Below are 14,437 nucleotides of genomic sequence, written 5' to 3' on the forward strand. Positions count from 1 at the left end.
TTCCGCGTATTTATTGACGCGATTAAGCATGACATGTTCGAGCGTTTTGCCCAAGCATGACGTGAGGGAAATAGGTCTAATATTAGCTATGTCAGTGGGTTTATTGGGTTTGGGAATAAAGATTACTTTAGCAGTTTTCCATGAGCTCGGAAGAGAGCTGTTATCGAAGCAATGGTTATAGTATTCTGTGAGGGCAGAGATTGATTTGTCGTCCAGATTTCGCAGTAATTTATTATTTACATTATCTATACCGGGAGCAGATGTAGCTTTAAGGGAAGCTAAGGCATGTCAACGTGAACGGATAATTTGCCGTGTCGAAATCACGAAGCAGCTTTAGTTTCGCAGAGGTACGCCTCGCACAGACATGGCAGATGCGTTATCGCCCAACACGTAAAGCTCACGCCTGTACTACAAAGGAACATTTGGTGTCCGTATTCAGTAGCATGCTCGGAAGTGCCACAACATCCATTTTCGCTTGCGATTGGTATTTTAAATTCGAAAAAGGTCCTTAATGAACCGCGGACCCGGGACCCTGTATGGTCTATTACTGTCGATTTCGATAGCCGTTTCTTGTTTTTCACGCGAAGGATATGCAACGTTTCCTTATTTCAATGATGCCTTTCAGTCAACACGTCTGTCTAGTTCTATATATTCGACAGAGAAGCGCAGGCTAGTGCTGAGAGTCCAGCAGATATACTTGTGCTTATGACGCGTCACATCGGCGGTCATCGCTTCTTCTGCTGGCACTGTAGACATGAAAAAATGGTTCATTTCAGAACACCGATGATTTATCCTTCTTAGACTTCTTTATTCCTGAGCCTAGACGCGCCGATAGCGTGCAGACAGACTGGGCGGATACACTAGGCCTAAGCTTCGCTGGGAACAAATTTCGGCGCGGGTAGATGGCTAAAGTTAAAATGTGTGTATTTGAGCCTCAGGACATTTTTTTTAATACAATAGGAAAAGTGGAAGCGCGCAATCACCTCAGCTTTGTTATCGGTGCAATAATGTCAGTCAGCGGTAGGCTTCGAGCTCGGGGTCCGTTCGAGCGCGTCTGAACGACTTCTGGAGTTCATGGCCACACCACAACATTGTGACAACGGCGACAACTCCCAGTCATATGTTACGTGCAAACTACTAAAAAACGGGACGTTCTCTGCGTTTGCGGCATTTCATTCAAGAATTTAGCTATCCGCACAATCAAAAGGGAAAATTCAAAAAACGAAAGTGATCTTCAATGTCAAATGTGCAAGAATAAACAGGGCAGCTCACCCACCTTTTTGCAAACTGCGACACGAAATAAAGTTTTATGACCCGAAGCTATAGCGTTATTTAGGACAAAAGACTAGTATCAAGCGATAAAGTTGCACAATCATTTCATATTCAGAACTGCAGCGAGAACCAGTGCCTGTACAGCACAAGCCAGTGCGCCCCAGCGTCATGGCAGTGGAATCAGCGTCTCTTCCAGTGTGACTCAACTCTTATCCAGCGTTCTCACCGATGTTCCAATGAGTCCCAGCGAGCGCCAGGGTACCCATTGCGATGCAGTTTCAAAAAACGCGCTGGTTTCACACTGGAAGGCACTGGAAGACGCTGGTTTTTGCAATAGGGAAACATCTTGCCTGCAGGCAGAAATGATACCACTTGAGAAAAGAGGGCGATGGAACGCAGCTTTCTTCAAATGAGGGGTCAGTCCACGTCACGCTGTCAGGTGTCTGTCCATATGCAAGACACAAATCCCCTCGTCCTTGTTACATGACAGATTTTGTCAATTTTATTTGCATTCTAAGGATTCCGTCGGGAGCCAAGTTGTTGATGAATGACTCGCTGAGCCGCACTGACGTGTCTTCGGATGTTCCACATGGAAGGGCCCGTGACCGCCATGAGTTCACACCAGAGGGCCCACGAAGAATAATCTCAAACTCATATTCTTCACACCGTGGCGTCAGTGTGACGACATTGAGTTTGGCTTCCGTGTAAAATGGGCCAGTCCGCTCGAAAGTTACAGCAAACACGCTCTCGTGATGCAGGAGGAGGACCATGCGCATGCTGTTTTGCTTGTTGGTGGGATCTTGCAAGCGAGCTCCGCGCGGTCCTCTACAGGACACAAGAGAGGACACTCAGCAAAAACTGGCATCAGGAACCACATCACGGCCTAGCTACAACACCCATCGCCGCTTTCTAGCATGTTTGAGAGCGGTAATGTCGCTTATTCACTTTTTAACGCGATAGTGTCAAGGGCCCCTTGTCGCAAAAACTCCGGTGTCGGCTTCAGACGTCGCTTGACAAAGAATCGTTCCGAGCCGCAACCATGCAGTCGCTCAGCATGGAGCACAGGCCTTACTGAACTAATTGAATTTGTCATTGTAAGATGCGTCCTGAAAATCGTTAAGTACAACCCAAACCCCAGCTGCCGACATGATAGCTTCGGACTGTAATAAGAAGGTACCATAAAACGTGATCCTGTAACGCGGAACCTCGCACATAAACTCCTCTTCCAGCGTATCTACCGTTCATAGAGCGACGCGGCCCGCTCGGTGTCGCCATACCCTGCTCCTCCGCTTACCGCCTCAATTGTTCCGCTGCACCCTCCGCCTTCGCTTTTCTCCTCGCGTTCTCTTCGTTATCGCCGTCTTTCATCCCTCGCAGCGCACCCCGTTCGCTCTCTCAATCGTCGCTGCACTCGTTCACTCGGATACGCTGACGGACACCGCCGACGCCGAGGGACGTCGAAACTCAACGCAGAAACGGGCGCCTAAGGGAGACGCTCTCAAACAACTGATTTATTTTACGAGCTACTACATCCTTTGTCGTGTGCGGCACGTAAGTATGAGAGCTTTTTTCATTCTCATTAGGCTGACGTGTCTTCCTTTGTATTTAAGATGGGGAGACGGTATTCAACTACAAATAATGCTGAGGAAGTTCATGCCATGATGAGACTGTGTAAAACATGCGCCTTAACGGGTAGGCGTCAGTGTGCTCCTGATGGCCCCTTCATATTTCCTAATGGCTGAACATGAAAAGTCAGAACATTCACTCACATTCCTTTTGCGCCTTAACATGTTTCCTGAATCCATGTGATTACAATTAATTGTTTTTTGACGTTAGCACTGAAGTCCATCAATGACTACTATATTTTAAAAGGTCGAAATCGATGCATTGCGGTTCCCTAGTCCACCTGGCACCTTAGAGCAGTACTCCTGCACAGCTAGCTCCGCATTGCAAAGGCCAGTTTCCATGCTGATGTTACGGTGATATGCAGCGCAAGTTATCACTCCCAATTGTTACACTGGAATACAGTTCGTGTTCTCTTTCTTGTTGTGCTGACTTACCCTGCATTGCAATCACGTTGACGTTGTGTTGCTGAGCTAGGTGACCGGCCACCTTGTTCAAGCAGTGGACCCAGCCACAGCAATTGAACAAGCAACGGAGTTGCCTGCATACAAAAAAAAAACATTGCACCACTCATTATCTTTGAGGTTGCACCAAGAATCCAGCGTGTTTTACAGCGAAGCTGTTTATGAGTTTAGAAGCTCTCGAACACCCTCCATGCCTCCTTCACGATTTTCTGAGAAATACAAATAAACCCTCAAGTTTATGTCTTGAGAAAGTAGAAAATATTTTAGGGGTGATAGGCGGCCAACATTTGACTACGTCGGTTATTTGGAATTGATGAAATATTGCTAAACCTTTGTTACCAGCCGCTTTAGAGTCTGTATACGAAACACATAAAGTTTCTATGCCCTGGAGGGGGGGGGGGGGGGGGTTGGGGGGTCGGCGAAGAACTGCTGCAATTTCATAATTAGAAAGAAATTGACGCCACGCCATCATTGACGTTCATGGAACGTTTCAACTGGTGTAGGCTATTTTGTTTGAAAAATATTTATCGAATATTTGTGATACTTGTTTATTCCCTATTTTGATACGCTCTACGAAGCTGGTAGTCTAGTTTTCCTGTCGCCTTTGAGACCTAGGCGAATCACGTAGCTTTTATTGTATTAAAGTATTGAAGCACGTTAGGAATGACGTACGATCAATGCTTCGTTTGCGTTCATTAATTATACCCTTCGTAAAGAATATTTATTGAAGTGATGCACAATGCCGTACCGCCATTATCTGCAAGGATGCAAGGAGTCCTAGAAAAACTGACATGGAGAAGAAAGTCAATAATATTGGGCGGTATAGCAGGTTTGATGTATGCCAAGCGTTGGCGGTGCGCTAACTGGAAGTATTGCAAATAAGAACTCAATCCTTATTTTCCTCCCCTGTCATTAGCGTCGTACGAGGGGTGTAGTGTGTTGCCATCGTTTTCTCGATGAACTCCAGAAAACTACGTTCGTACTTGGTGAAAAGGGGACACGTTATGTGTAATTGCAGGCTACCATTAATGTCCGTCGTTTAATTTCTTCCTTTGCAATAAATAAGGTATTCATATGCTCCCGTGTTTTATGGGTAAGCTTTATCAGCAGCGCAAAATTGCTCTCGCTGAATAGGAATAACAAATTCCACCAAGTTTTAATCTAACGAAAACAGGGGAGAATGCTATGAAGAATCGGCATACGAAGCTAAATATGTGCGGAAAATATACTGGCTTTAAAAAAGATTCCTGACAAAGTGCCTGAATGTATCTTACAGCCAAAATCAGCTATCCCTGGCAAAAAATCTGTATTATAATCAAATTTAGAACTCCTACACAGTGTCTCTTTACTTTACTGACAATATATTTAAATTTACATTCTGGTAACATTTGTTCATAGATTGTGAAAACACTTCTTTCTTACTTTTGTATGAAGGATACTTTAACTGCACTATTCACAGACTTCTTCTGAGTTTTATATGAAGGATATTTTAAATACATTGTTTTAAGTATTCCGCCTTACTCTTGTATAAAGAACAATTTTAATACACTGTTAAAAATTGTCATTCTTACTTTTGTATGGAGAACATTGTTTGTACATCGTTACTAGGGTTCCAATTTAATTCTGTATAAATAATATTTTAACCATTAACATAATTTCCTCTAACTCCTGCCTAAATAACCATTTTAATACTCCGTCAAAAGGATTGTTAGTTTTGTGCAAAAAATGTTTTATTACTATGCATCAAAATATTTTTTTTTTCTTTTGACGTACTGAGCATGTAGTACGTCACAGCTTTTATTGTTTACCGAAAGATATTTAGAGTAGGAAGTGACTTGAGAACTTTCGATGAATTTTTCTTAGGCACAATAATGTCGATATATGACACACTCACGAATCAAGCCCTTTTTTTAAAGCACTATTCCAATTCAAGTAGATGGCGAATTATTCACCGAGTGCTACTAGAATGTTTAAAGGAATACGTTAGCAAACTGCTATTCAAGATAATTTTTTTATGGGTTCTACGGGACTAAGTGAGCCTACGGTGAAGCCACCGCAGTCCGAAAAAATTTGCTCGCGCTACACCAGTGGACCGGTCTGACGATATCGGAGTCCTATGCAGGCCGCGCACCTGGTGCACAGACTTATCTCAGCTTTAGGGCGGACAATTAGAGGCCGATTTGCGCTCGACCTGCACCACCCGCTGGCCGCACGCGTGCGGTCATGCGGAAAACTGCACATTTCGCGCACTGGTGCACAAATATCGATCTACACTGGGCCCGCACATACAGTGTAAACTGAAGCGTGTGTACCAGCCTGCAAAATCCGAAATCGCCCGACCACATGCGTGCGGCAGGCGGGTGGTGCGGCGTGCGGCTTCAGCGTAAATCGGCCTTAAACCGCGCACTGCTTCTGCAAGGCCACCAATTTGATTTCTAACGAGATAATCAGATCAATGCTCTCCGAGATATTAAGTACGTCCTAAGCTGGAACATGTTAGCACGTAGCGTCACAATATCTGTTAAAACAAGAGAAAAAGAGCCGAAACTCGGAGTAACACGGTGCCGGAACGTTGCCTCTAAAACACTAAAAGGTTGCAAAATACAGCTCCTGCTGAGTCAGAGCGTGTTGACATGAGAAAGCGCAGAGGGTGAAGACCGAGAAGCGCTCAACTCGTTGCAAGTGTCAACTTTCTGTGACGAAAGAAGTGATCCTTGCTGTATAAAAAAATGCAGCTTTGTTTGCGTCCCTATTCGCTCGCTTTCGTTTCTGCCTGCTACAGACGGCTCCTTCACATTAGAGGAAACTATTAGGACGTTTCATCAAAGCTAAATCAAATTAATTATAAATTTGAACTGATCTGCTTTACGGGTGATTTTGGCTTGATGTGTGAAACCATATCGATTAGTGATAATTACTCACTCTTAATATTCAGTGCTTTTGCTTCGTAGCATGGCAATAAAGTTCTAAGCTTAGGTAAGAGTTTGCGGTCGCCTTACGGCATTCCTAATTACTGCATTCCACGGTACCAAGATCCAGGATATCAGTGGTGATGCTTTTGCCATGCTTAGCACACCTCAAAATTTTTAACGTCATAGCCACCATGCGATGGACATCTATTTAACTATAAAAGTACTACTCTAATAGCTTTCAACATTATCTTGCGCTGGTCTCCACTAAGCAAAGTATTGTGTTTGGGAGCGGCAAGTGCTGAAAGGTATTTTTTGCAAAATATATTGACCACCTAATTCACCCTATATGATATTATTTTTAAATCTTTATCGCGTTTGGAGGAAAGGTCCGTTTAGGGAACAATAATAGTCACGAAGAATAAAACTACGCCGCCCCTAACAGCCGAACAACATTAAGCTGGGGGGGGGGGGGGGGGGGGGTAGCAGAGTTGTCTCTTCAGGTTCTTTTTCGACCTCGGCCATAAAGCACATCCCTCCATCTAAGACCACCAGAAAAGGATGCACACACAAAGGCCCGCGCACTCGTCACCGAGATGTGATGAATTTCTTGGTGTCATTCAACCTTCGCAAGCTAGAGGCGTGTACATGGTTTGACGTAAAGGGGGGCTTTAGTTCGGCAGTGGTCAAGGCCAAACGGGTGGATTCAAAGAATGTCACATGCTTCTCTCGCGCGATAGCACGAATTTGACAGTGGTCGGAGTCGATGCAAAGAAGGAGACTATCGCCATCGATATCAGTTCCTTTGCGACGCCGGCGTGGTACGGTCAAAGCGATGTAAATGTTTGGTGGTGTATTGTAGCAGCAATTTAGCTATTTCCGCTGTGGTTTATGATCATGCTGTGTCGTGGCTGGATCAGCAACAGAGGCACATAAGCCACCATGCTGGCGAAACCCACGGCGTTTTCATCTTCCCGTTACGTGGACGTTTCAGCAACTTCGCTGCCATCTGCGATACAGGAAGTGTACAAACACTACGTTTTCACCAATGTCGCGATGACTTAATGCGTGTTAAATAATGTATAATCATGCACTCCGCCCTTGCTTTTTCCTACTCAGGCTGTACAGGATGAGAAGTCGTGAAATATTTAGCTTATAATTTCAAGCTTGCCTGTCTTACTTGTTTAAAGCACACATCTGATTGTCAGACAGTAATACACAGCCACACTGCTACTCACTTCCTTTTTTCTTTCAGGTTAGAACGGCCAGAACTGCAGAGCAATGAGGTCACAGAAAGAAACATATCTATTATAGGTAAGGTGCAACGTAGTCAAATACTTGCTTACCGGAAGCCACATGTGACTTCATGGCTGGCCATCAGGTCTAGCCTGGCTATTGAAGTACAGCCCGCTGCCCAATTCCTACACCGGGTGTAGGGAATCTGCATTAAATTAGGCAAGTTTATTAATCGCAAAAGGCACAAAAATAAGGGTGAGCATTCTATAGCTGATAAATGGCACGCGTTCACTGCTATAATAACACGTATCTCATAAATAAGCCAAGGAGGGCGAGTGCTAGTCTGTGTTTCAAGAAACATGCGCGCTTCTAGCGGTTGTCAGGCATCCCATGATCTCGCAGAAACAAGTAAAATAAGATGTGAATGTTCACATTTCTTGTCATTCAGAAGTTCTTAGAAACAATAAAATTTCAATGAACGGTAAGCAGCTCTCCCTTCTGTTTAGTTATTTTTATTTCTCTTTTTGTAAATTTCAAGTCTGACGAAGTGCGGGCTCGCATCCACTCACCGTTGCCACTCGCTCAACAATATCACAAGTCGAATCGAGCTTCGTCATGTGCTCCTGTTATCGTGCCAATTTTGACGATGGGAATATGAGCAGGATAGGCGTGATCAGGTGTGTAAGGAACGGAAGAAGCAGGAAACCTCGTCAACTAATCATTAGACGAGGATGGCTAAATCGGGACATCACATGTCTTATGCGGCTCTATGGTGTTCTGGCACCGCCATTTTCACTTCTGCGAAGTTTTGCCGGTTTCATAATGAGACCAGGTAAGCACAAGTATTTCTCGCTATTTTCTATGCTATTTTCTACGCTATTTTCATTTTGCAAGAGTAAACCCATCTGTGCAAGCCTGAGTGGACTCGCATAAGACCAGTGTCACTTGACTCATTCGTCATGACGGCAGCCCATCTGCTGCCGGTTGAATAGGTGTAACGAAGCGCTTGAATGCTTGTTTGTTCAATTTGTTCACTCGTTTATGACATGCGCCGCCAAGGCAAGTAGTTCAAATGAGAGCAATTATAGGCGGCTTCCTTTCATACAGGTGCATGCATCCAGTTTAAAATTCTGCAGCGCTACTTTTAATACTGTCATTGAAATGCATGCATTGCACGGAACAAAGTGCCCAAAAACGTTACACGGCCACACAAAAAGGTGCATTACGCGCAAGTAAACCCATGTTCTCCGGCAGGTGCGAGTAGCCAGTGGCTTAGCGATCGGCGGCAGCCATGTTTTATTCCTTTCGGAATGGGGTAGCATGCGGCTATTCAGAAAAAAATTCAGTTTTGTTCGGCATATTAATGAACCGTTAACGCGTACACGTCCCTATGACGCTTTTGCAGCTTTGTGACGTCGCGTGACAAGCAGGTGAAGTGGGTGCAGCCCGAAAACACTTGACCAACAGCCCAGGGCTAATGGGGAAAAGGCGTCGAATCAGAAATAACTATTTTTATTTTGTTCGGGCAAATCATGCATAATCAGTGTGTACATGTCATATCAGATGGGGGCTATCGCGGTTTTCGTGACGTCGCGTGACAGATAGAAGTGGGGGGTCGACAAAAAAGTTTTTGACCAATCGCGGAGGGCTGATTGCAGAATTCGAATAGAAAAGTTTGGAATAGTTTTACGTTAGAGTGCCCCAAGTTACGACTCTCCGTGCCACTGAAAAAAACAATAACAATTGTTGTGATCCCACGTAGTGTAGCGTTCGAAGTTATGCTATCGTATTGCAGGTAGCTGGCCATGGCATTGACTCTGCGGCGGCGTCTCGACCGGCTCTGTGACTCTGTCGATGAATTCGAGCAGGCGCTCATTACCGAGTTCGGACATGCTGAGAGTTAGAAATAATGTGGGCTTGCCTAGCTTCTGAGTTATTACGAGCGTGTCCCCTTTCCTCTGCGCCAAGTTGTACCCCAGTAGTGCAGCATCTTCGAGCTGCTCGAGTAAACCTCTGAGGAAAGCAATGTCTGATTTGGCACTTTTCTAGATGAAGTTGCGGTCTTGCAAGAACTTCTTCGTGATTTTTTAGGAGCCGCTTTGGCGTGCGCGGCCTGGGAAACTTGCTTTTGAATCGCTGTTCGAAAGGAGGAACCCACGGTATGGTGTTTCGCAGCCGATATGCACACGTATCTCACGCGCACCATCTGGCTCGGCGCAGGTAGTGGGCGAGAAATCAGAGGTGAAAATTGAATGACGGATCTCGAATCATTAGCGGGCAACATCCGTTCACTACCACTGAAAGAATTGACGCAAGCCATCTTATAGTTTGCTTTTTGTTCGTCGCACTCTTGCAATAGCTCATTGAGCCTGCAATATGTATAAATAAATAAATAAATAAATAAATAAATAAATAAATAAATAAATAAATAAATAAATAAATAATTGCTCCGGTGTTAACGTTTTCTCTGTCACATTTCTTGTTTTGCTACTCAATGAAAAAAAAAATGCTAATTTCTTTTGCAGATTGTGTTAGTGCATGTCAAATCTCTTGATTTTGGGAAATTTCTAAGGAAGAAACCAAGATTGCTCTTTTTCTAGAATTGGCTTGATTCATCAACATGCCATATCATACACTTTAAGAAAAGTTTATACCCTTTGGAGTGCCCTTTCTGCCACACAACAATAATAGTCACCTGCCTAGATGCGTTACCTTTCTTGAAAACACCTCGCGCGCTACCTTCTTGTCGGGAATGCTATCATGCTGATAACGCGCATGCCTTTCGTTACTGGAAACTACCGGCCTCGCAGCGTTAAAGAAAGGAAACGCATCAAGGCAGATGACGATTATCGTTGTGCGGCAGAAGGGGCACTCCAGAGGGTGCAAACTTTTCTTAGAGTGTAAGCGCTTACTGTGGATTTGTTCACCCAGCAAAAGCAAAACTATTTACTTCATACATCAACGAGGGTTCTGACGCCGAGTTTAAAGGCTGGAAAATTTGAGAAATATCCTCTTTTTAAGCACAGATGAAAAAAAAAAAATTGAACTTCCGTCAATACTGCGTAATGTTGCCTTCTTGCAGATTTTGTTCATTTTTCTCAGAAGAATAGCTGTGATATTCGGTGGTAATATGTTACAATTGATGGTATTTCACCGCCAACTCTCCTGCTGAGTATCCTTAGAGCTACAGACTAAGTTTTCTTTGCGAGCTAACTACGAGGTGAATTTCTGTGGCAAAATCCACAAGAACCGCGTGTGACGGATAGGGTGCTTCCGCATTTTATTTTTTCGTGTAGACATTTTTTTCCCGCAATAGTTAAATTGCATTGTCATCGCTGATCTGGCAGAAAACTGACATCTTTTTTTTTCATCAGAATTATGAACGGTCGCCGTATGTGCTCGGCCGAATTTATCTGAACGCACCGTTCCCACACGTTCACCGCCTTCGAGATCGGCGCAGGAAATGGAGCGCTCGGCGTTGCGTATCGCTCTATGCAATAGCGTGACGACCGTTCGCGAATAACACTACAGACAGCAGCGCGTATTACTGTCGTGTATTGCATGCACTACGAGGCGTAGGCACGGAATAGCCGCGACCAACGACGACAATATCTGTTAAAGGGAAGCTGAAAGGTTTTCCAGAAAAAATTAGTGAAGAGCAGTACGCCGTGGTTTGCAACCCTCTGAATTCGAATATCGCATCGAAATTGAGTGAAAGAAAGCGCAAACATATTTTATTTCGACGAAAAGTGCAGCAGCAGACACGCCCAGCTCACGCGCCTCGTTTCCGCCTGTGATTGGTCTGGCGCCTCGTGACGTCAACAATGGTGTTCGTCCGGAGCGACTGCTGCCGCTACACACGAAGCACGGTGTAAAGTAGTTTGGTGATGTTTTGCTGAGAGGGTCATGGAAATTTTCGAGAGCTTGCGTTCCTCTGAGGAGTTCGGCGTTAAGTCCAAACTCTACGAGAGCGATTTTGCGCGCGACGGTCACGGGCGACGGCTTCGAGCGACAAAACGGGCCGTCGCTTGAACAAATCGCTCGGTGTTGTCGCTCGATCGCTCGTTGTTAGAAATCTAGAACTCGTCGCTCGTCGCCCGGAAATGCTATGAGCTACTAGCCAATTGTGCGAAGCCGAAACTGGATGTACATAACTCAAATACTGCTGTTTGTCGCACGGAACGAGCAAACTATTGAATTTTACACGTGCAAGAATAAGAACCTAGTGCAAGACCTTCACAAATATTTTATGCTCCTTCTTCAGTAAAATAGATCAACTTAAATTGATAAAGCATGCGTCACGCTAGTTTCGGCGCGTATATTGCTGCCCTCATACCGGGAAGTCGTCGCTCAAAGCCGTCGCTCGCGTGGAGTTCGGCTTGCAGACGACGAGTGAACGCGACAGCCATCGCCTCGCTTGTGGCGCTGTCGCTGTCGCGTGCAAGATCACTTGTAAGGGGTTTATACTTGTACATACTACACGTACGTACATACTTGTACATACTACATGTACGAGCCGATTGCGAAGAGCCGGCCTCTCCAAGAAGCAAAAAATGCTGGTGCAAGCACTGCTTTCCACGCGAACGAAGGCGAAGTGTTAGCATCTCCTTGTGTTGGAAATGTTCTTTGGCGAGTATGTTTTTTGCTAAGCTGCATTCAGCGTTCCAGTGAGTACGTTTCCGGGCAAACAACTGTAGTGTTATGTTCCTGCATGCCTCCTCGTAGAACGTAAGCGGTGATGCGATCTTCAGCATTTGTGCGCTGCCCCAGAGCTGTCGGCAATCTACACAGACGGTTTAAACGCGGGAAAAGTTTACCGGCTGTTATAGCACGTGTAGTATACAACCTTCATCAGCGCGCCATCCGCACGCTACTCGTAACCGGCGAATTCCATCGGCTACGTGAGATGGTCGGTTTCTTATGTGCGCGAGAGAAGGGGGAGTGCAGCGTCTTGGCGTGAGCAGGCTTTCCAACACATGCAAACGTTACGCTTGCACTGCGTTATGGTAGCTGCATGCAGGCTGTTTCACAACACACGTGCGATTAGAAAATTCGCGGCGCTTGGCGATGAAACCTGCGTCAAGGGTGAGCGATAAACATGCACCTTCCGTTCAGCGTGCTAACTATTTTTTTAGGAGAAACCAAAACACGCATTATAGATAAACTCCGGTATTAATTGTCACAGAAGTGGTTAGAGCACAACATTTGTTCTTGAGCGCTTGAAGTTGTTTCGCTTCACAGCAGCTTCCCACTTAGCTGAAAACTTCTTGTCTTGCAGGAACTAATGGAACATCGGAACATCGTCGCGGCCGCTGGTGTTCGTGCAAGCGTAGGCTGCACAGAACGCGGGCATGATCGGCCCACAAGTTCAATTGATGCTGCGCACGTCAACCACCACTCCTATATACACACAAATAAAGGAATGTAGGGTCGAGCGAAGCAGATTAGGACGGCACGCACGCAGAAATTAGCCCGGTCAGGCACGGTCGCGGAGACTGCGAAGGAGCGGAACACCAGTTTTGACATCACTAAGCCGCGGTGTCCGGTCTCCGCTCGCATCGTCAGCGTCAGCACCAACGCGCGGCGCTCGACGGGGGGCGGAGCTACAGCGCTCCTAAGTGAAAAATCCCCCCCCCCCCAAAATTTTACCTTCATGGTTTATAAGGTTCCCGCATCCGTATATGAGCGTCTTACTGAATTGGACAGACTCTTCAGCTTCCCTTTTAGAAAAGGAACACAACACGGACACGAGCGCAGTTACACGGTACAAAACAGCATAACGTTCGCTTATTTCATGCAATCGCCTTGATAAACGCGTCCTATCTATATGTCTCTGCGTTCTGGCAGAAGAAAAAACAGCCAATTCTAGAAGCACTTAAAATATGTATATAGTACGTGTCGCGCAGTAACTACAATAATAGCCGCAATCAATCTCTGGAGGTGTGTTCGTGTGCTCGAGTACCCTTTCTTTTGCCTGCTGTAGACGCATCACGTGGTCTGTCAGGTTAAGAAGCTACTTTGCGTTGTGTGATGTGTCACGTGTACAGCCGAATTGGAATAGACGTACAGATGAACAACAATCTGAATGGATACTTTTATTCGTTGAGAACTGCTGCTGGGGGGGGGGGGGGGGGGGGGGGCACTGAAATAGCTCCCAAAGAAAACTTATGTCTACGGTTCTAAGAATATTCAGCGAGATTGTTCGCAGTTAAATAGCATCGATTGTAATGCACTACCACAAGCTATCACAGCTCTTATAAACAATCATGTTCATTGGCGAGATCAGAAGTAATTTCGACATTTGCCGATCTATAACCAGACCCTAAAGTTGCAAGTCGCTTTCCACTATGCTCCCTAGCAAGCAATTGTTATATTCTGAAAAGGAGGCCACAGGTAGAGCATAGACACACACACTGAAATTGTGTGAGCAAAATTGGCGCCGCTAACATGACGGCGTCTTCAAAAACATGCTTACCGAAATGTACAGAACTTTTCATAAGCGGCCATGCAATGCAGGCTCAAAATTTCTGAACACCCGGACTGCCACTTCTTGACCTTTGTGTAGGGGATCTGCATAAAAAAGTAGGCAAGGTGATTATTCCTACAAGGCACGAAAACAGGAGTGAGCATATTTGGCGCTTCTAAATAGCTCGTGTTCACTACTATAAATTAAAGGGGCCCTGAACCAGATTTCTTGAAGCCTAAAGTGCAACTTTGAGCGAGAACGGTACCTACCGAGAATGTATTACTGAAATAGTTACGTTCGCCCTCAATTATCTCTTGCGTAGGAGTATAGAGGAACGCCGGTAGCGATAGGATGAACGAACTCCACCTACTGAGTACGGCAAGTGGGACGTACGGCAAATCGATGCATTTACGCTATGCAGAAGAGGCAGCTGTGTGTGGCTACGCACAACTCTAAGTTCACAGCAG

The 14,437-nt window shown here is 45.4% G+C and overlaps 1 protein-coding gene across 8 annotated transcripts in view; it reads right to left on the reverse strand.

The window, feature by feature from the left end:
- The window catches only part of LOC142575824 (uncharacterized), an 84,802-nt gene that overhangs the window by 62,461 nt on the left and 7,904 nt on the right, over positions 1-14,437 (reverse strand). For 4 of the 8 annotated variants that reach the window (XM_075685517.1, XM_075685512.1, XM_075685513.1 and 1 more), the window contains exons 3-4: positions 13,980-14,074; positions 3,333-3,436 (exon numbers count right to left, since the gene is read on the reverse strand). In XM_075685517.1, the coding sequence (XP_075541632.1) occupies positions 3,333-3,436; positions 13,980-14,074 (199 nt within the window). Of the gene's footprint in view, positions 1-3,332; positions 3,437-7,614; positions 7,710-13,979; positions 14,075-14,437 lie in introns of those variants that run through there. The other 4 variants (XM_075685521.1, XM_075685520.1, XM_075685514.1 and 1 more) reach the window with 4 other exon arrangements.

The sequence above is a fragment of the Dermacentor variabilis genome, chromosome 3 (genome assembly GCF_050947875.1).
Source record: "Dermacentor variabilis isolate Ectoservices chromosome 3, ASM5094787v1, whole genome shotgun sequence".
Lineage (NCBI taxonomy): Eukaryota > Metazoa > Arthropoda > Arachnida > Ixodida > Ixodidae > Dermacentor > Dermacentor variabilis.